The 20,091-nt window shown below is 56.8% G+C and overlaps 1 protein-coding gene across 2 annotated transcripts; it reads left to right on the top strand.

Moving 5' to 3' along the window:
• The first annotated feature begins 1,880 nt into the window (after positions 1 to 1,880).
• On the top strand, positions 1,881 to 18,003 carry ANXA6 (annexin A6). Of its 2 annotated transcripts, XM_009091463.4 has the most exons (26): positions 1,881 to 2,025; positions 4,359 to 4,417; positions 6,994 to 7,078; positions 7,325 to 7,419; positions 7,578 to 7,691; positions 7,798 to 7,888; positions 8,002 to 8,081; positions 8,158 to 8,214; positions 8,363 to 8,456; positions 8,539 to 8,634; positions 8,890 to 8,948; positions 9,225 to 9,347; positions 9,503 to 9,561; positions 9,994 to 10,069; positions 10,973 to 11,054; positions 11,277 to 11,371; positions 11,806 to 11,919; positions 12,339 to 12,429; positions 12,858 to 12,937; positions 13,136 to 13,189; positions 14,844 to 14,861; positions 15,671 to 15,767; positions 16,061 to 16,156; positions 16,441 to 16,499; positions 17,231 to 17,353; positions 17,645 to 18,003. In XM_009091463.4, exons 2-26 carry the CDS (start codon positions 4,400 to 4,402, stop codon positions 17,702 to 17,704), a joined length of 2,016 nt encoding a protein of 671 aa, XP_009089711.1. In that variant the 5' UTR covers positions 1,881 to 2,025; positions 4,359 to 4,399; the 3' UTR covers positions 17,705 to 18,003. The 2 variants fall into 2 exon arrangements, with proteins under 2 accessions (XP_009089711.1, XP_018771039.1); XM_018915494.3 differs by lacking the exon at positions 14,844 to 14,861.
• Positions 18,004 to 20,091: the final 2,088 nt, after the last annotated feature.

Raw genomic sequence — 20,091 nt, 5'->3', positions numbered from 1 at the left:
CAGCAAGGCAGAGGAGCACAGACCCAGCTCAGTGGGATGTTTGCAGCAGCATGTCCAGCTGAAACTCTCCAAAGCAAAATCCTGAGGCTGCTTGCACTTCCCTGGTATCAGGGCATTCCTGGGGTGCAGCTCACAGGGGCTGAGCAGAGGAGTGCAAGCAGGGGCAGGGCTAAGTCCAGGGCTGGGCTTAAATGAGAGCACAGGGCTATGTGGGTGGGGGTCCCAGGTGAGGGTCCCTGGGGCACATGAGTGTCCTTGGGCACCAGCACAGCTGTTCTGCACGGCTGCTCCTGGCAAGGAGAGGCCATGGGGGAAGTGATGGGGTGACCTGCTTTGTCATCAGCATCCTGGGAGAAGAGGACCAAGTCTGGGCCCTGAGGAAGTGTTTTAGTGTGAAGAGCTAACTTTGATTTTATTATAGATAGCACTCAGGCTGAGTCTGCTTACAGTATCTTGAAACCAAAATCTCTCAGGCTGTGGCTCAGCCCTTCCTCTGGCTTTTAGCTTGCAAGGAGCAGAGGAAGGGAGCAGGAGCCATGCAGGAGTAAAGCAAGGAAGGATCCAGAGCACCAAAAGCATAGATGTACACTCTAACCACAAGGCTGCCTTGTCCTGGCTCTATGGGGCAGCCCCATATCCAGAGACCCTGAGAGCTGCTGGGCACTGTGAGCATCTCTGGGGCAGGGGGGCTGAGCACACCAGCCAGGGAGAGCAGGGCTGTTGCCCCACACTGCAGCACAGCCTGAACAAAGCTGTGCTTGTCACCCACGCCATCTCACATGAGCGAGGTCTCCAGATACCAGTGCCAGCCCAAGGGAACATTGCTCTGAGGGAAAAACAGGGCAGGAAGGAGCAGCCAGTGCTGAGAGGCTGTGAGGGTCTCCTGCCAGGCTCCTCCAGGGAGCACAGCCATGTGGCTGCATGCCAGCCATCCTGGAGTCTGTGCTGCCCTGGACAGGCAGGGCTGAGCAGCTCAGCTGCCTTGCAGCCCCAGAGAGATGCTCAGGCCAGTGGGTACCACCAGGGCTGGGATGCCTGAAAGGTTACACACCAGCAGCCTTCAGAATCTCCAGGAGTCCCTTGGGGTTTTCTGCTCTGGCTGGTGTCAGACACCACTGCCTGTGGCTCCTGGGAAGCCCCAGTGGCTCCTCCAGCCCTGCCACAGCCTCTGCACTGGCTGGGTGGTGGCAAAGTTAAACGTGGGTGAGGCAGGGAAGGAAGCGGCCTCAGGGTAGTGCAAGCATAGATACAGCCTGCCAGGAGCATCCTGGAGAGACTCAGCCTGCATCTCACCCGTGTCTGCAGCACGGGAAGAGAAGACTGGGGGCAATCCCAGGTCATCATTCCAGCTCAGGTCCTGCCCCATGGGTGCTCATTGCAGAGCCTTGGTCAGCACCTCCCACCTTAAGCAGGTCCTGGGGGACCAAGGTCAGGCCGTTCTTCCCTCCTCAGACTCCTGCAGAGTCAGGGACGGACATTTCCCAGCCATGAGCAGGGAGGGGGTGATTTGGGGTGATTTGGGTGATTTGGTGCGGGAGGAGGTGGCTGGCTGGCAGCAGGACCAGGAGGCAGTGGGGTACCCTGCTCCTGGCGTTCACCAGGAAACCACAGCTGGGGGGACAGGAGGGGTGACATTTCCGCCGCTGAAATGCAATCACCGGTATTGCCTGGCAGAGTGCGTGTGGCACTGAGCCACCGCTGCTGGCACAGTGCCCCTGCACACACCAGTGGGGTTCTTGTGCCAGGAGACCCCCTTCCCCACAGCCGGGCAGGACAGGGTCATTTTGCAGGTGACATCGGGTGCCGCCGCACCGCGGGTGATTTTGCGGGTGACATTGGGTGCCGCGGGCTGAGGTCTGGCACGACACAGGGGGTGGGATGTGGCCGTGGCAGGCGGGGACTCGGGGGCGGTGACGTCTCGCCGTGAGGAAACAGCTGCTCGCCAAGGACGAGCGCTCGGCCACACGAACAGCCAGAGCGCGGCCGCGGCTCCTGCCAGCGCACCCGGGAGGCTCCGCGCTGCCGGTCAGTGCCCGCTGCGGGCCGGGGCACGGCGGGGTGCGGGCACTGGGGTGCGGGGCGGGGTGCCCGACGGGGCTGGGCACTTTTTTCCGCAATGGCCTGGGGGGAGGAAAGTCGTGGAAAGCCCTGGCTGCGCTGGGCGGTGAGCTGCGCAAGCGGAGGCTCCCTCCAAGGGGTGGCCGCAGGGGGAGTCCCTGGGTTTTTTTATTTATATGAAAAATCTTTCCTTCTTGACGAGCCCCCGGGGGCTGCGCTGCCGGTGCTGCTTTTTGAGGTGGGCGCTGGCGGGGCTGCGGGCCCCGCTGGGTGTGTCCCGGCCGGGATGCGCCTTAGTCCGAGCTTTGGTGCTGAGGCGGCTGCGGAAACGCCCATCCCTCCTTCCAGCCGGGATCCAGGCTGGGGATCACCCCCGCTTTGGTACCCAGCAAGTTTTTCACAGGTAAACGCAGCCCACGACAGCCCAGAGGCTCGGAGCTCCTGAGGGCCTGGGAGGCTTTTTGGTAGTGGGGTGGGGCAGAGCATTTTGGGGAAGCCCTGTCAGGAGGATGGTCCGGTAATTTTTAATCCGGGGAGGCTCCCTTTGCTTCAGGACAGCGGGTGGCGGGGGCCTCTGTGGCTGGGGAAGCCCCCCAAGCCAGTCGGGCTCTTGGGGTGCAGCCCTGAGCTCACAGCTCTCGGGGGGCTTTGGAGAGCCCGGAGGGGTGCACGGCTGGCGAAACACAGGCTTCCAGAAAGGCTGTGCACATCACTTAGGATTTCTCACGGGATCCCCATATCCCACATTTCTCCGTTGTTGGGTGGGGGGCAGGTGTACCCCCGTGCTGGGCCACTGCTGCCCGATGGACGCGGTGTGTTTGTGCGGGGATTTTCCCGGGGCTGCTCTCCCGGGATCCGCGGAGGTGTCAGCAGCAGCGGGGGACAGGGACGGGGCACTACAAGGACAGGTCGGGGACTGGGTGTGGTCGGCGATTCCCCACCGAGATCAGTTGGGCGTTCTCAGCCCCGCTGCCACATGCATGGAGTGAGGGAGCAGGGCTGTGCCGTGCTGGGATTTCCCCATGCCCAGGAGGGTACACAGCTTTGTGCACAGGCTCCAAAGGGGCATTACCTGGCTGCTTGTGCCGGGGGTGGGTGGCATCCCTTGGCACCCACCCAGCGTCCGGCCGCAGTGCGGCCCCACTGCGTGTGGGGCATGTGGGGGCTGTCCCCGGCCAGCAGCCACGGGAAGGGGCGAGGCTCACAGCTTCCCCAGCTGGAGGGGGAAGGAGAGGTGAAAGCAGCTCTGCATTTCTGCAAAACACTGTCCCCTCAACCACGGTGCCTGTGGGTGCTTTTAAAAGCTCCCTGTAGCCAAGCAGGGGGACCCAGCTGCACAGATGGTTGCCGGGCTTGCTCTCCCCTTGCATGGGAGCTCCTGCAGGGATGTGCGGCCAAGCCAGGGAAGTTCATGTGATTTCTTCTGCCCGCTCCACGGCATGAAACCGAACTCCTCTGGGGTCAGAAATCCCCCGGGGTGGCCCTGCTCTGTTCTGCTCTGCTCTGAATTTTTCTGCAACGTGTCTCAGAGGGAGGGTGAAGGAGCCAGGCGGGGCCGTGCCTCAGCTGACACTCAGCGGTTCATTCATGGCCGGGCTCCATTTTCCAGCTGTTTTTCTCCCTCTACCAGCTTCTTTCGGAGCAAATGGCGCTGTTGGGGGACTTTCTCTGGGAGGGTGGGGAGAGTCCACACCGCAGTGGGTTGCAGTTATAAATGGTGCTGGTGTTAGAAAACAACCTGCAAGTTACCCTGGAAACCCAGCTGTGTTTCCTGGTCTCCAAGGATGTGTGGGACTGATGGTGGCCTTGATCGCTGCACAGAAACTCAGATAACAGCTCTGGGGACATTGTGGGGGCTGCCCAGCACCATGAGACAAGGAAAAGTCCCCAGCAGCTGCTGAAGCTGGGATGGCCCCAGGTGTTGGGGCTGCAGGGGAGCAGAAGGGACATTGAGGGATGCAGTGAGAAGGCCCAGCCCTGCAGAGGATGCTTGGCCCGTGTCCGTATATTCAGCACATTTTTCCCCTCTGGTGTCTCTTGGTACTGACAGGAAACTGTGCAGGCTCTGTGCTGCCCCTGGTCTGTGGGGTCCCCTCAGTGCCAGATACCACAGACTCAGTAACCACAGGGTGGCTGTGCAAAGCCAGCAGAGCCCCTCTCCCTGATCCATCCTGCAGCACCTGGCAGTGCTCTCCCATGGCATGGGCACCACTGCCAGGAGGGAGCAAACCTTCCCTTAACTCACACGACCTGCACAGAAGGGCCTTGGCTCACATTGACCTTTCTGTTCTGTTCCACAGCTCCTCCTTGCCCTCACTCCAGTGATTTCCAGCTTTGAATCATGGCACCCCAAGGAAAGGTAAGGGTGACCTCCACATGGCAGGGCTGGGCCCAGGGCAGACCCCAGAGCTGGGGCAGTGTCTCCAGCAGCAGCAAGGATGTGGTGACGTGCATGGACACCATGCTGCCCAGAGCCTGTTTACATTCCTGCCTCTCCAGCCACTGCTGTCTGGATGTGATGCAGATGGGGGAAGTGCTGGGCTGGGGAGCAGGGACAGCAAGGGGCAAAAATCCTTTTGGGACCACAGTGGGATGGGGAAGAGAAGCAGGGCCGTGGGAAGGGGTGGAGAAGAGATGTTGCACTGGGGATTTGGGCATTTGATGGAGAAAACTCCTGCCTGAGCATGCTGCAAGGCATGCAGCCCTGTTTGGGCCTTTCCCCTCTCCCCAGCCTGGATCACTTCCCACTCCAGACTGGGGCTGGTGCCGTGTGGCAGCTGGGTGAGCAGGTGCTCCCCTGCAGCCAGGAAACATCTCAGTGTGGGTGGAAGTCCCTGCCTCGGTGGGCAGGCGTGGCTGGCTCAGTGCAGCCTGCCTGCTGGCAGGGGAGGAGTCCCAGCCCAGAGCCTCCCTCCCTTCTGCTCTGCTGGGGCCAGGCTCTGCTTTCCATTCCCTGGAGAAATCCAGCAATTATTTTCTCCAACCTTACTACCCAGAGCTTCCTGCCCAGCTAAGGCAGTGGTTGCTCTGGGTGGGGAAACTGAGGCACAGTGCAGGTGAGCATTTTCCTGCAGTAGTCCAGGACCTCAAGCAGCCATGGGGTGGAAGAGAGTGAGGCCATGCTGGGAATTTTGCTTCCACCCTCCTGGCCCCAGTGTGGCTTATTTTTAGCTGGGAGGTCCCGGACAGGCCAGGATGACTCAGAGGCTGGAGGAGGGGAGGCAGGAGGCCCCTGGCAGCTGAAACAGCATGGAAAGTGGGATGGGGGTATGAAGAGTATGCAGTGGGCAGGATGCTGTTTCCATCCTAACTGATGTTCCCATACTTGCCTGGGGCTCATTCCCACAGAGAATGCAGGGAGTGTGGGGTGATGCAGAGCACTGAGCTCCTGCCTCAGTTTCCCTTGCCCCAGCAAGGCAGGCAGCTCATGCTTCAATGGCTCAGCAGGCAAGAACACAGCCCTGTTCTTCCTCTCCATTTAACCAAAGCTAACATCTTGACTTCCCAATACCCTCCAGCCACCCTTGTCCACTCCTGCTGCCTCCAGGCACCTCCTTTGCCTTGCAATTTATTTCCATCCCTGTAAGGCATGTGTGTGGGAGCAGCTTGTGCCAAGCCAGGAGGGTCTGGGAGCTGCTGGGAAGTGGGGCTAAATCCAGCTCTCCTGATGAATCACCTGCAATACGATCTGTCCCGTGCCTGCCTGGTTCCCTGGAAGGGCAGCATCTGCTCTTGGTCCCTGCCACAGGGGACAGCAATGCCAGCAGCTCCTCCCAAGGGGGCCTGTGGGATGTGCCCAGCTTCTCTCTGGAAAACAGGAGGAGAGAGTCTGGTTTGTTTCTGGAGGTGCTGGGGGGGATGTGCAGCAGAGCTGTTGTGCTGTGACACTGGATGGGACCCAGGAGCCTGGTGGGTAGGGAGCTGCCCTGAGTCCATCTCCTTGGGCTCATTCCTGGAGGCACTTCCTGGGTCAGGGACATTGGTGCTCATCTTCATTAGATTTAGATATCCATGCTGGCAGCAGGCCTGGGCCTTTGTACAGCTCCTGAGATGTTAAAGATGCCGTGCAGCAGATCAGCAGATCCTGAGCAGATGAGCCCAGGGAGGTGCACATACCCAGCTGGCACGTGGTACAAGCAGAGCCAAGGGAAGATGCTCAGTTTCCCAGAGTGCTGACACAGCTGACAGCCCCAGCTCAGCTCACAGACCTCCTGTTTCTCGGCAGGACTAATAAAGAAATGCTGCTGCTCAGTTCTTCCCACTTTATGCCTCTGGTGGGGATCCCAGTTCCTTATGTGAGGCCAGGATGGTTTCACCTCTGCTTCCACCCACGGTGGTGCTGATCTCATTCAGGCTCCGGCTCCAGGCTCCCATGTGGTGAATTCCCCTGAACAAAGTTTACCTGGGGAGTTTCAGTCCCTCTTTTTTCCCGAGGTCTCTGGAAGTGTCATTCCTGGGTAGTCTGGAAGTGGCAGAAGAGCAGATAGAAGTGGATCATATAAACCCCCCAGAATTCCTCAGGCTCTCAGGAAAGTTTTTCCCAATACCCAGGGTCTCCTCTCCAGCCCCTTGGATCAGCCTGGGCCCCATGGGAGTGCATGCTGGAGCAGGACATGCTGTTGGCAGCTCTGGTGCTTCTCAGTGTTTTCCACTTAACAGCCCATTTGTGCCTGTAATTTTGTCTCATCCTCATTATCCAGAGTGGTTCCTTGCTTGCAACAGGCAGTGGAAAATTAATTCCCTCGTAGGGAGAGCAAAGAGGAAAGGAAACAACTGCAGAGGAAAACAGCTGTTTATGTCTGAGCTTGAGCTTTGCCTTGGGCAACCTGAGCCATAACGGATCTGACCTCAGTCCTACTCAGCTTCAGTTTCTCCTTCCCCCATCCCACTGGTGCTGCTCCTTCCTCTTGTACCTTCTCTCCTCCTTTCCCACAGGTCTACAGGGGCTCAGTGAAGGATTTCCAGGGCTTTGACGCCAACCAGGATGCAGAGGCCTTGTACAATGCCATGAAGGGATTTGGTATGGATGCTCCTCCAGACTGTCCCAGGGCTACCCTTGGTGTCGCTTCTTCCTTGGTGTCCCTTATTCCCTGGTTGACCCTTGCATGGCTGGGTGTCCTGCATCACTTACCCTCTCAGCTGACTGTCTCTCCTGGTTTCCTCTCCTCCCTGGAGCCAGCTTGGCTCTGCTTGTCCTCCCAGCCCAACTCCAGAGCAGCTCTGGGCACAGCAGGCTGGCTGTGGTGACTCCTGGCTCTCCCCACAGGCAGTGACAAGGAGGCCATCCTCGACCTCATCACATCCAGAAGCAACAAGCAGCGAGTGGAGATCTGCCAAGCCTACAAGTCCCTCTATGGGAAGGTAAAGCCAGGAACACTCCCTGGCCCGTGGCCCCACTGCAAACACAAGTGGCCAGGGCTGCCACCACCCAGCCCCTGCAGGGACCCACTACTCCCTGGACCCACTCAGAGATGCTGTGGAGCAAAGGATCCCCCAGCCCCTTTCTCCCCGTCCACCAGGACCTCATTGCAGACCTGAAGTACGAGCTGACAGGGAAGTTTGAGCGGCTGATCGTAAGCCTGATGCGGCCCCCAGCTTATGGAGATGCCAAAGAGATCAAAGATGCCATCTCGGTAAGGAAGGGGTGGGCACCCTCCCAAGGGTGGGCACGCTGCCCAGGGCCCCTCTGAGGGCACCCCAGCCAGGCCCAGGCTCATGGGGCCATGTCTCTGCCTGCAGGGCATCGGCACAGATGAGAAGTGCCTCATTGAGATCCTCGCCTCCCGCACCAACCAGGAGATCCATGACCTGGTGGCTGCTTACAAAGATGGTGAGGGCTGAGAAAGGGCAGGGGCTGCCCTGTGTCCTCTTGGGCCACAAAAAAGGCAGAAGTGAAGGGATCCAGGTCTTCAGGCCTGACCTCTTGCCTTTCTCTTCCACCAGCCTATGAGAGAGACCTGGAAGCTGACATTGTTGGAGACACATCAGGCCACTTCAAGAAGATGCTCGTTGTTCTGCTTCAGGTATGTCCATCTGTCCAGCATCTGTAGGTGGTGGGTGCCTGTGCCCTGCAGGGCTGAGCCCATCTCTCTCCCACAGGGTGCCAGGGAAGAGGACGATGTGGTGAGCGAGGACTTGGTGGAGCAGGATGCCAAGGTGAGCCTTGGTGGGTCGCTCTGATAGGTGGTATCTGGGCAGGGATGGGGCTGGTGGCACTGGGACATCTGGATTTACGGTGCAAAAGGTGGGTGGCTGCCAGGGGAGCACCCTGAGTCAGGCTGTGCCACCTTCCCCATCCTACTAGGACCTGCTGGAAGCTGGCGAGCTGAAATGGGGAACAGATGAGGCCCAGTTCATCTACATCCTTGGCCGGAGGAGCAGGCAGCATCTCCGCCTGGGTGAGCATCCCCTGCAAGGTCAGGGTGGGCCTGAAGGTACCTTGGCAGCTTCTCCAGGCATCTCCTTGCTCTCATCCTGCAGTCTTTGATGAATATCTGAAGATTGCTGGGAAGCCCATTGAGAGGAGCATCCGGGGAGAGCTCTCTGGTGACTTTGAGAAGCTGATGTTGGCCGTGGGTAAGCCAGCCCCACATGGGGATTCTGCAAAAACACATCACTGCCCTTCCTGGGCTGGGAGGGCTCAGTACTGGGGCCAGCAGGGTGAGGGCTGTGGCTGTACCTGGTATCAAGGAGCTCAAGCAGGCTCCTTCAGGATGGCTGGGGATGCTGGATGTGGTTCCCATGGGGTGTGGGTGCTCAGAGCTTGGGGGCACTGGGGCCACTGGTGAAGCTGGGTGCTAGTTCCCTCACTACACCTAAATTTCCCCGCAGTGAAATGTATCAGAAGCAAAGCAGAGTATTTTGCTGAAAGGCTCTACAAAGCCATGAAGGTGAGTGTATTTCCCCTTATCTACAGGGTCCCCCCAGCACTGCAGGGATGTGGCCAAAGGCGGTGTCCCCTTGTCACGGGGTGCTGTTGGAGAGCAAGGTGACACAGGTCCATGAAGGCAGGACTTAGGTGACCTGGGGTCTCTGCTCTTCCCTCCAAAGGAGTTTTTCCTTCAGAGCCAGGGCTGGGTAGAAATCATATAGAGGGTCCAACATGTGATGAGCTGAGCAGAGTTGCTCGGCCATCCCCGGCTTGATGTGGGGTTGGTGCATTGCAGGGTCTGGGCACAAGAGACAACACGCTGATCCGCATCATGGTGTCACGCAGCGAGATCGACATGCTGGACATCCGGGAGGTGTTCAGGACCAAGTATGAGAAATCTCTCTACAACATGATAAAGGTAAGTGCTGGGGGTCCCTGCTCACCCTCCAAGCAGCTGCTGGTGCTGCCTCCCTCGTGATGCCAGCACCCCTGGCACCTCTCCATGAGCCCATCCCATGGCAGTACCTTGTTTTTACCTACTGCATGGTCCTCTGTCTCCATTTGTTTTTCCAGGAGGACACGTCTGGGGAGTACAAGAAGGCTCTGCTGAAGCTGTGTGGAGGGGATGATGAGTAAGAGCACCTGCCACCCCCCTTTGTCCGTCTTTATTCCCTTGATGCTGGGTACAACATGTGGGTCAGAGCCTGGTGGAGCACCGGGACCAACAGCACCCAGAGTGACTGTGATTCCGTACAGGGGGCCCTGTGGTCCCTCTGCATGGCCAGCCACACTGTCATGGTCCCTTCTTGGCACATGGGAGCCCTGCTGGGCAGGGCCAAACCCCTGGAGGGAGGATGCTCTGGTGGGGGAGGTTGGGATTCACCACACATTTCCTCCCATTCCCACCCATCCAGCCCCACAGCAAGCACCTGGTTCCTGCCCCTGGTTGTGCCCAGTGGATACAAAACACTCCTCGTGGAGGAGCAAGAGAGGGTGAGGGGGCACTGCTGGCAGGTGCAGGGCCCCCATGGCTCACTGTCCCCTGTCCTTGCCCTCCATTGCAGTGCTGCAGGTGAGTTCTTCCCCGAGGCGGCGCAGGTGGCCTATCGGATGTGGGAGCTTAGTGCGGTCAAAGTAGAGGTCAGCACCGCCACCCCCCTGCACCCCCTCTGTGCTGCCTGCCAGCTTGGGACCCCTGGCTGCTCCTCTCTGCCATGGGGCACAGCCAGCCCCACACCTCTGCTCTGACTCTCGATCCCTGGCTTCTCTCAATGCCATTCTCTGGTTTTGGGGTACGAGGTTGGCAGGATGTAACCATGCAGGGCTGGCTGTCCCCCATGGGCTCCACTAACCCCCTCCTCTCTCTGAGGCCTTCCTCCCTTGGGGCAGTGGGTCCTGCATGTCTCTGCAGTGCATCACATGCAGCCCTGGCTCCAGTGCCCACCAAAGAACTCCTGCCCCCTGGGGGAGCCCAGAGCTGGCCAGGGCATGGCTGCAGTATGGGGAGCAGCAACATGCATGCAGCTGAAACTCCCACAAAAGGGTGCTTTGGGATGTGCAGAAAATACACCCTGAGTCCTACATGAACACTGTGAGGATGGAGATGTGTTCGGATCATAAGGACACAGGAGGATAGAACTTTAGGGCAGGAGTGGGCACTCTTTCAGAGACTCCTGTCTCTCAGTGACGTGGCCAGCCCAGACTGAGGTGTTCCAGGCTAAGGCAGGCAGGTGTAACACTGGGCAGGACACTGAGGCTCCAGGGATTGTCTGTTGCTGTCCTCTTCCTGCTCTCTGCTGGTCTGGCTATGGTTTGCCCTTTAATGGAAGGGGTGACAGTGGTGAGGAGATCCTCACTGATCCCCAGGTGCTTGCACTAACACAGAACCTGCTTTGGCCTCAGCTTGCTGGGTGGCACCTTCCCTCTTCTCCATCTCTCTTTCTCTCCATCTCTCCATCCCTCCCTCTCTCTATCCCTTCATCCCTTCCTCCCTCCCTCCCTCTCATCTCGAGGGTGACCATGACCCCCTCTCTGCATCCACAGCTGCGAGGAACCGTGCAGCCTGCAGGAGACTTCAATGACGATGGGGATGCACAGGTGCTGAGGAAGGCAATGAAGGGCCTGGGTAAGTGGGGACCGTGACTTTAAGCCCTTCCTGCTGCTCCTCAGCAGCTCCTGGGACACAAAATCCACCCTGGCCCACACAGGGCTACATGGAATCCCCAGAGGGAATAGAGACAGAGCTGTGGGAGTTCTCCCTTCCCTGCCTACCCAGTTTGTGGGGGTGGCGATGTGCCCATGATCAGGGGTAACGTGGTGACACAGTGTGGCTCTGCTGTCCTTGCAGGCACGGACGAAGGGGCCATCATAGAGGTGGTGACCAAGAGGAGCAACGCCCAGAGGCAACAGATCCTAAAGGCTTACAAGGCTCATTATGGCAGGGTACTGCAGTCTCCTTCCCACCCTGCTTCCTCCTGCCCACATCCTGCCCCCTCCCACATGGAGATCAGTCCCTCACTGAAAGGAATCCTGCCCAAGGAGCAGTGGGCAGCTGGGGCACACCCACATTCCCTGGCATGACTCCTCCAAGGGAAACAGTTGTCACAGCAGCCTCCCACTCTGGGTGCCCCACCAGCCCAAGCGAGGGTGTCCCTTCCCCTTCACTTGGCCCATCCTCAGCTTTGCACAGAGAACAGAGAACTCCAGAAGCAGAATCTCCCCAGAGCCACCCAAATATGTGACTTTAAACTGCCCCAAGGGTTTTCACAGATGTCTCCAATCCCTAAGCTCTCCTCCCCTTTTCTTCTCTCATGTTGCCTCAACTGGTCTGTCCCTGCAGAAGCAGGTGGGGACTGAAGCCTCAAATGCTTTTGCAGGACCTGATGGCAGACCTGAAGTCTGAGCTGTCTGGCAGCTTGGCCAAGCTGATCCTCGGGCTGATGCTGACGCCAGCGCAGTACGACGCCAAGCAGCTGAGGAAGGCTGTGGAGGTAATTGTCACACTGCTGGTGGCCCGGGGCTGTCAATGCCCACAGCTTCATGTGCCCCAGAGTCTCTCTGAGAAGAAAAGATCAGAAAGCACCAGGACAAAGACCTGGCTTGCACTCAAGATTGCATGCCTCTTTGCAGCCCAGCATGCTCAGACAGCTGGTGGCCACTGGACAGCCGGGGTAGTGGCAAAGCAGTGACATGCACTGCTATCCACCAGTCACACCAGCTGGGACCCCACTAGCAGCATACTTGCACACTTCCATGTTGATTCCTACCAGCCCTTGGGGCCATTTGCTGGACGCAGACTTTTGCCACATGGTTGGCCTAGACCCCTCCTTGCCTAGCACTGCATGGCAGTGCCATCCTGTCCCCATTTGGTGTTGGCATCTGCAGCGCCCACCATGGCTCTCTCTTCCAGGGGGCCGGCACAGATGAGAGCGTCCTCATCGAAATCATGGCCACGCGGAACAACCAGGAGATCAGGGCTATCAACGAGGCCTATCAGGAAGGTAGGGCACAGGAGGGACAGAGGGAGCACACAGGTTCTGGGCACTGAACACACTGTGCAAGGCCCTTCCAGAGCCCAGGCAAAGTTTTGTCTCTGGGTTGGGTCCATGGCTTGGTGCTGTGAAGGTCTGTTAGTGCCTCCAGCAGAGCGCTGGTCCTCGCCTCTGTCCATCTCATGGTGACATGCCCCAGCTCTGCCATCAATGTCTCCTTCCCTGAGAGCTCTTTCACGATGATCCTGTTTCCTCCAGAGTACCTGGATAAGAGGCTGTGCTTATGCTCAGGGCATTAGAGCTGCTGGGGTGATCCCCTCTTCCCTGGGTTTGAATTCAGCATTTGCTTAGCCATGCTTCCCATGGGGATCACAGGGACAACAGGCACTGGTGGGTGGGAATCTGAGCTGCAGGGCTCAGCCATCCCTTCTCCACAGCCTACCACAAGAGCCTGGAAGATGACCTGAGCTCTGACACATCGGGGCATTTCAAGAGGATTCTCGTCTCCCTGGCTCTGGTAAGGGCAGCTCTCACTGGGACTTTTCCTCTCCCTGCCACAGGCAGTGCTGGGGGTCTGGAAGGACGGTGGCTGGAGAAGACACAGCATCCCTGCCTGGCTGGGCAGTGCTGCTGGACTCTGTCTGCCACCACCTCACCAGGGGCTCTCCCAGGAGATGTCCCCTCTCCATTTCCATGATTTTTTATCCAACCACAGGGCAACCGTGATGAAGGACCAGAGAACCTCACACAGGCACACGAAGATGCCAAGGTATGACCCATATTGGCAGTGCTCTCATGCTTTGCTTAAAAAAAGGAGAGGATGTTGCATGCCCTGGTCTGGAATTTACATTCTCAGGGACGCAAATGCTGCTGGGCCAGGGTGTCTGTAAACTGCAGGGGGAGGTGAAATGACACCCTTGGAAGTAAAGCTCCCATGCCTGATTCCTGAAGCTCTGCTGCTCTGTGCACAGGGAGAGCAGCCCCAGGGAGTTCCTCACCTGTAGGCTGCAGCCTTTCTTGTGCAGGGGTGCTCCACACCTCTCCTGGTGTGGTGAAACACAACTGGAGGGGGAAGGCTGAGCAGCCAGAAACAGTGCAGGGATGTGTGGGGGCCATTCCCTGACTGAGCTCCTGGTCTCAGGAGACCTGTGACCCACGGGCTGTGTCTCCTGACCCCCTGCTCCTCAGTGCTGCATCTTTTCTATAAGGGGCTGGGAAGATCTGTGCAGAGTCCAATCCGAGATCTTGTTTGGCTATGCTGTGCCAGCACTGGATGTTCCAATGCACGGGAGAGCAGCACAGCATTCCCAGCAGGGCTGCCACCAGCAGAGGGAGTGGATGCTGTGCTGCCTGTGTGCCTGTCCATGCACTGCCTGCACTCTGCCACCCTCTCTGCCTGTTCCTCTGTCCATGCACTGCCTGCACCCTGCCACCCTCTCTGCCTGTACCTCTGCCCAGGAACTGCCTGCACCCTGCCACCCTCTCTGCCTGTACTTCTGCTCCTGCCTTTTTAGGACTACCTAAAAACAGAGGCCAGACAAAATTAAGGGAATAAAAAGCAGTTCTATTTATTGAAGGGCCTTCAGGTACATTTCGGGCACACGCAGCCCCCCAGGGGCTACACCCAAAAATGGATAACAGGTCACAGGTTTTCAAACTTTTATAAGTTTGCTCCATTTGCATATTAGGGGTTAAATTCCAATTACAGCTTCAGGTAATGAAGTCATTTACCCCAAGTTTGCTCCCCCTCAGCTCCCTTTTGTTTACATTTCTTGGGGCCTGAGACAATAAGGTGTCCTTGATTCCCAGGCCTAGGGAAGAATTGTTTTGTCTTACTAAAATGGGAAAGCAGTAGCTAATGGAGTTTATATGGAGTTTGGAGTTATACACTAAGGCATTGCAGGATTACAAATATATGAAAAATACAAAAGCTAAAATCCTAAGGCATCACTACCCATTCACTGCCTGCACTCCCACTGCATGTGCTGCTGCTCATCTCACCCTGCTGCACAGAGAGAGCCAAGGATGACATGCACAGGGACAAGCCAGCCAGGTGGCACCTGACCTGGCACCATGCTGTGTTTTGTCAGCAAAGCTGCCCTTCCCCTCGTCCCACTGGCAGAGGTGGGCTGGTGGGAGCCAGCCTAAAGCCAGGCAAGGATGCTCCAAGAGGAGCAGCAGGCTGGAACCCAAGCTCCAGGGCTGGGGGGATTCACTTTGTTTGGCCAAAGACCACCCTCCCAAGGTACTGGTGTGTAGAGGCCAAACTGGAGGACACAGGTCCTGCTTATGGGGAAGCAGGGGACCTGGGGACAGGTTGTTTTAAGGGATTTTGCTGGACTTCCCTTGCTTTGTCAGGGAATGATAAAGGCTGAGCAGCACCTTCTGACCCTGTTGTCTTCCTGTCTCTCTCTCTCCACCAGGTTGTTGCTGAGACCCTGGTGAGTGCCTGTCTTTTTGCTCCTCACCCTTCTGCATGTTTGAAGGGATGCTGCAGTCCTGGGGCGCAGGGCTGGGGCTGGGAATTGCAGCCCCACAAGCCAGGTCTTTCTGACCCCATGGGCTGTGCTCACTGGCTTGTGACTCTTGCAGGAGAATAGGGGACAAGGGGACAGATGGGACCTGCAGTGAGGGCAGGACACTTCCCTGCAGTGTGGGGCAGGAGAGGGAGAAAACCATCTGCCCTGCCCTTGGGGACCAAGCCTGCCTGCTGCCTGCATGTGGGATCTGTGTTTCAGGCAGTGTGAGACTCAGGGCTGGCTTCCCTGGCTCCCCAAAAGTGGGCATTGGGGAAGGGGTGACTTTCTCCTGCAATAGCCTAAGGGATGAGATGAGCACAGCCTCCCAGTGATGCCCACAGAGGAATGGCAGTCATTCATTCATGGGCAGCACTGCTGTGGCCCAGGGTGGCTTCTGTATCTGGCAGCCCTGAATTTCCTTTTCAGGTGGTGTTGGTCACACCTGAAACATCCTCCATAAAGCACAAAAAATGTCTTCACCATGAGCATTGCAGAGCTTTTTCCATAAAAACCAGAAAACATCTTTTCTTAGAGATAATCTGTGAGTGTGCAGCTTCACATCCATGCAGAGGAAATGCCTTTTTTAGGGGGAAAAAATCCCCAGCTATTTTCCTACTTATAATCTCTTCAAAAAAGGGTTTTCAGTCAGGACTGGCTGTCCCAGGAAGAGCTTTTTGACACCTGTGTCCCTCTCTGCTATGTCTCCCTCTTCACTCTTTGTTCTCTCCCAGAAACTTGCTGATGTGTCCAGCAATGACTCCAGTGACTCCCTGGAGACCCGATTCCTCAGCATCCTCTGCACCCGCAGCTACCCCCACCTCCGCAGAGGTAGGATCACATTTCTCCATCAGCTGCAACACCAGTGCTTGGATTTGGGCTGGGTGGGAGATGGGGGTCCCCTCAAGGCTGAGGTTGAGCCCTTTCTCCTCAGTTGTGGTGGGGATGAGGCAGTGGGAAGAGATGGTATGGCCTGGCATTTGAGCTGGCTTGTTGAAGTCACCCAAGCCTGTTCTGGTCCCACCTGGTCCAGAAGTCTCCAGAGCTGCGGCTCCAGTCTCCGGGGTGCCCAGGGCTGGGGTGGAGCAGCTCAGCAGTGACCCTTTATTCTCCCCCATGCCCAGTGTTCCAAGAATTCATCAAGATGACCAACCACGACGTGGAGCACGCCATCAAGAAGCGGATGTCGGGAGACGTGAGGGACGCCTTCGTGGCCATCGGTCAGTGCTCCCTCTGCACAGGGCTCCCCAGGGCAGGCAGCCCCTGCAGCTGTCACTGCCAAGGCAGCAGGGCAGCAGATTCCTGCTGGGAATCTCCATGTTGGACCATGGAGACTCCCACTGGGGCACGGGGTTGGGGCACTTATGGGGTCCCTAGAGAGGGCCAGGCTTGCACCCTTGTACCAAGGAGAGCTTGTGGCTGAGACAGTGGTGCCACAGCTCCTTGCTGTGATGTGTCCCCTGGGCGCCATGAACCCTTTTTCTGTCCCCTCTGTGTGTCACAGTTCGGAGTGTGAAGAACAAGCCAGCTTTCTTTGCTGACAAGCTCTACAAGTCCATGAAGGTGAGGACAGACCCTCCTAGGGCTGGGCTGTGGGAGAGGGCTGGGCTGGGCTCCTTTGGGACTGTGCTTTAACCCTGTGGAAGGGATGGGGTTTGTCCTCTGGCTGTCCCTTGGGGAGTAGGGAGGGCTGAGCTCAAAGCAACATCTGGGGCTATCAGGAGATGTGTCAGGCTGATGTCCTGCTAGCAGCAAGTCCAGCATTTGTCCAAGGAGAGATCACAAAACAGTTAGGGTTGGAAGGGACCTTTAAAGGTTTCATCTAGTCCAATTCCCTGCAATAAGCAAGGATGTCTTCAAGACTATTTAAGGCCCCATCCAACCTGGCTGTGAATGCTTCCATAGAGGGGAGATCCACCACCTTTCTGGGCAACTTGTTCCAGTTTCACCATCCTCACTGTAAAAAATTTCTTCCTTGTAACTAGTCTGAATCTTGTCTTTTAACTTAAAACCATCACCCCTTTTCCTATCACTAGATTCCCTGCTAAAAAGTTTGTCCCCATCTTTCTAAAGCCCCTTTTAACTATTAAAAAATTGCATTAAGGTCTCTCCAGAGCATTCTCATCTTCAGGCTGAACAACCCCAGTTCCCTCAGCCTTTCCTCACAGGAGAGGTGTTCCAGACTAATTTTTGTGGCCTTCCTGTGGGCCACAGCTTGGACTGTGCTGGAGATGCCAGGAGCATCTGTGAGCCCCAGTCCCTGCAGAGCTTTTTGTTCAAGCTCTCCTTTGCAGGGTGCTGGCACAGATGAGAGGACCCTGACTCGGATCATGATTTCTCGGAGCGAGATTGACCTGTTCAACATCCGGGGCGAGTTCATAGACCTGTTTGACAAATCACTGCACCACATGATTGAGGTGAGGGGACAGGGACATCCCTTCCTGGCACATCACCCTGTCTGGCTGAGCCCTGAGGGGACCTGAGCCATGAGCAGCACAAGGACTGAGCATCACCTGGGCAGGGGGAACCTGCCCCCAGCAGTCCCAGAGTTGGCTGGTCTGGCTGTAGAGAGGATGTGTTGGCATCTTCCACTGCTGCAGGGATGCCTGCAGGGTGTCCAGGACATGGAGCTGTGCCTTCCCTGTGCCCAGCACCTTGAGCCAGGCTTGCCCAGGGCTGGTTCTCTGACACAGCTCTCCCTCTTGCAGAAGGACACCTCTGGCGACTACCGCAAGGCTCTGCTGGTCCTGTGTGGTGGGGAGGACTAGGTGGCAGCTGGGGCCCTTTGAGTCTGAGCCAGCACACAGCCACTGCCTTGATGTCACCGCAGCTTTGGGGGCTTCGGGGGACACTCAGTCCCCTCCAGAGAACAACTCACTTTGCGCTGGAAAGCAGCACCACATTGCAAGCGGGGGAGTCTCGGGGAGGGGAGCAGAGGGGTCTGGGTAGGGAGATTGTCTGTCTTGAAGCAAAATAATTCATACCCAAACATGCCACTAAACCAAAGAATTTACCCAGATGGAAAAGACGATTTTAAATCTGATAAATAAAACCTCACTGTTGCTGACCCTGGGGCAAGAGCAGTTGACTTTCTGGGGCAGGTTTGGGTGGCACAGGGAAGCCTTGGTGTCTCCTTGCTCCCGTAGGCAAACTCGGGTAAGAGCCCAGCCCCAGCTGCAGGGAGGGCCCTGAAGACACCACAAAACCTCTCTGAACAACGCTTCTGCTGAGAAAGGGGCTGAAAATGCATGTGGGGCTGGCAGCAGTGCAGGGACTTCACCAAGGGCTTCACTTCATGCCTTTGAAAATCCCCGGCAGGGTTCATGCCGTTGTGTGGATGATGCTTTCATAAACCAGAGATAGAAATCAGACTTGATGGCATCCACCCGTCCTCACACGCGGTTTCCTGTGCTTTCAAGCTGCTGAAGAAGCAGTAGAAAGGCACATGCCATAGAGGCTACACCCCCAAACAGTTTGTTTGCACTTCCCCCAACACTCAGGAGAAAAGAACTGGAATTTCCAAAAGCGGGAAATTCCAGCACTTTCAATTGTTTCCAAGTCAGAACAAAAAGTTGTGAATACCCTAGTCTTCCTCAGAACAGCTGGGTGAGGAAAGCTTCACCTTCAAAATATCAAAGCAGTGTTAGGAATAATAACACAGAATTATTACAACACTTCAAAACCAGCTGAGGTCAAGAAGCAGCAACATGTAGAGGCAAACCAGGGAAGCTGAAACAACCCAGCTGGGTATTATCCCACTAAAAACTCCCTTGATGCCTTCCTGTAAAATATCCCCTTGTAACAAAATAAGCTTTCTTGCTGGAAAACTGTCTGGTTGAAGCTTTTTCACCCTCCCCATACTCCCCACAGAGATTTGGGTTCCTATGTCTAGTCTCTGTGTGTAAGTAGGATTGGGCATCCCTGTCCAGACAGCATCTGGGGGGCTCAACATACCCCACACCTGCAGCAGCCTACAGGTCACCTGCTTGGCCAGGAACCTGCTGCAAATACTGAGCAGCTGCAGAAGTTGTTTTGAAGGGAGGATGTAACCGCAACCTTCATCTGCCCGTCTCTACCTGCGGCTCCGCACTGCAGCTCCGAGCTTTGCAGCAGAGCCTTCTGGAGATGAGGGTAGCACAGAGACTGCAGGGAGCAGAGCTGGCCACCTCCCTGCAGCTGGGAAAGGGCTCAGGAGTGAGGAAGGTCCAAGGAAGTTGTGAGGCTTGGGTGATAGCCCATCGCCCCTGGGAGAGCTGGATTTGGGGCAGTGGAGCCCTGTTCCTCCAGAGCAGGGGGACACCCTGCTCAGTGTTAGCACAGGGCCACAACACATAAGCCATCATCTGCTTCATTCTTGTTGCCAAAACACACTCGAGGGGTTTGTACAGGGGGAATGTTCCAGGTGTAAACACTGCAGTGAATTTTCTGACTGTACCACAATTGCTGTACACCAATGGCAGGGCCGTTCACCACCCACAGCCTGGATGTCTCAGAGTGGCACAGGCCCAAAAGTCAGCCCCTCAGGGCCAGTCCCCAGTCCAGCTCAGGGTGATGCCACCACCAGGAGGACTGCCTGACCAGAGCACACTGCTCCCAAGGCCAGGAATTTCCCTGGTGCCTGTTGCAGGCTGCTCCTACAATGCAGACAAGATAACAGAGTCACAGAATGTTTAGGCACAGGAAGGAAGAGTGAGATTGGGTTTCCTCCTTGAGCAACTCCCTCTTCTGGAAAAGTCCTGCAGCCAAAAATCCTTTGTCTTGCCCCAGTGCCATAATAATCCATCTCCTGCAGCACCTGCTGTTTCAGCTGGAGCAGAAAACAGCTGGTGGTATTTTAATTGCTGCAAATACTCAGCATAGTCAATACCCCATTTGAGCACAGGTTATTTCAGCACCTGCCCCATGCTGGGGTTGGGTCTGCCCTACAAAGAACTACAAACTGGCCTGAGCTCAGCAGAGCTACCTATCCTAAGGCAATGCCAGGAGGGTGATGGGATCTTGGGAAGCACTAACATGGCCTCTGGGACTCACTCATAAAGCAGCTTCATCCCTATCTTTGTAGCACCCCAGTCTCCAGCGCAAACACTCTTCATAGCACCACTGTCCATGAACACCTCTGCTCCCTGCGCTGGCTCCAACCCACCCAATCCAAGGG

Source organism: Serinus canaria, chromosome 13 (assembly GCF_022539315.1).
Source record: "Serinus canaria isolate serCan28SL12 chromosome 13, serCan2020, whole genome shotgun sequence".
NCBI classification, from domain to species: Eukaryota; Metazoa; Chordata; class Aves; order Passeriformes; family Fringillidae; genus Serinus; species Serinus canaria.
This window is presented reverse-complemented; position numbering and strand designations above follow the sequence as displayed.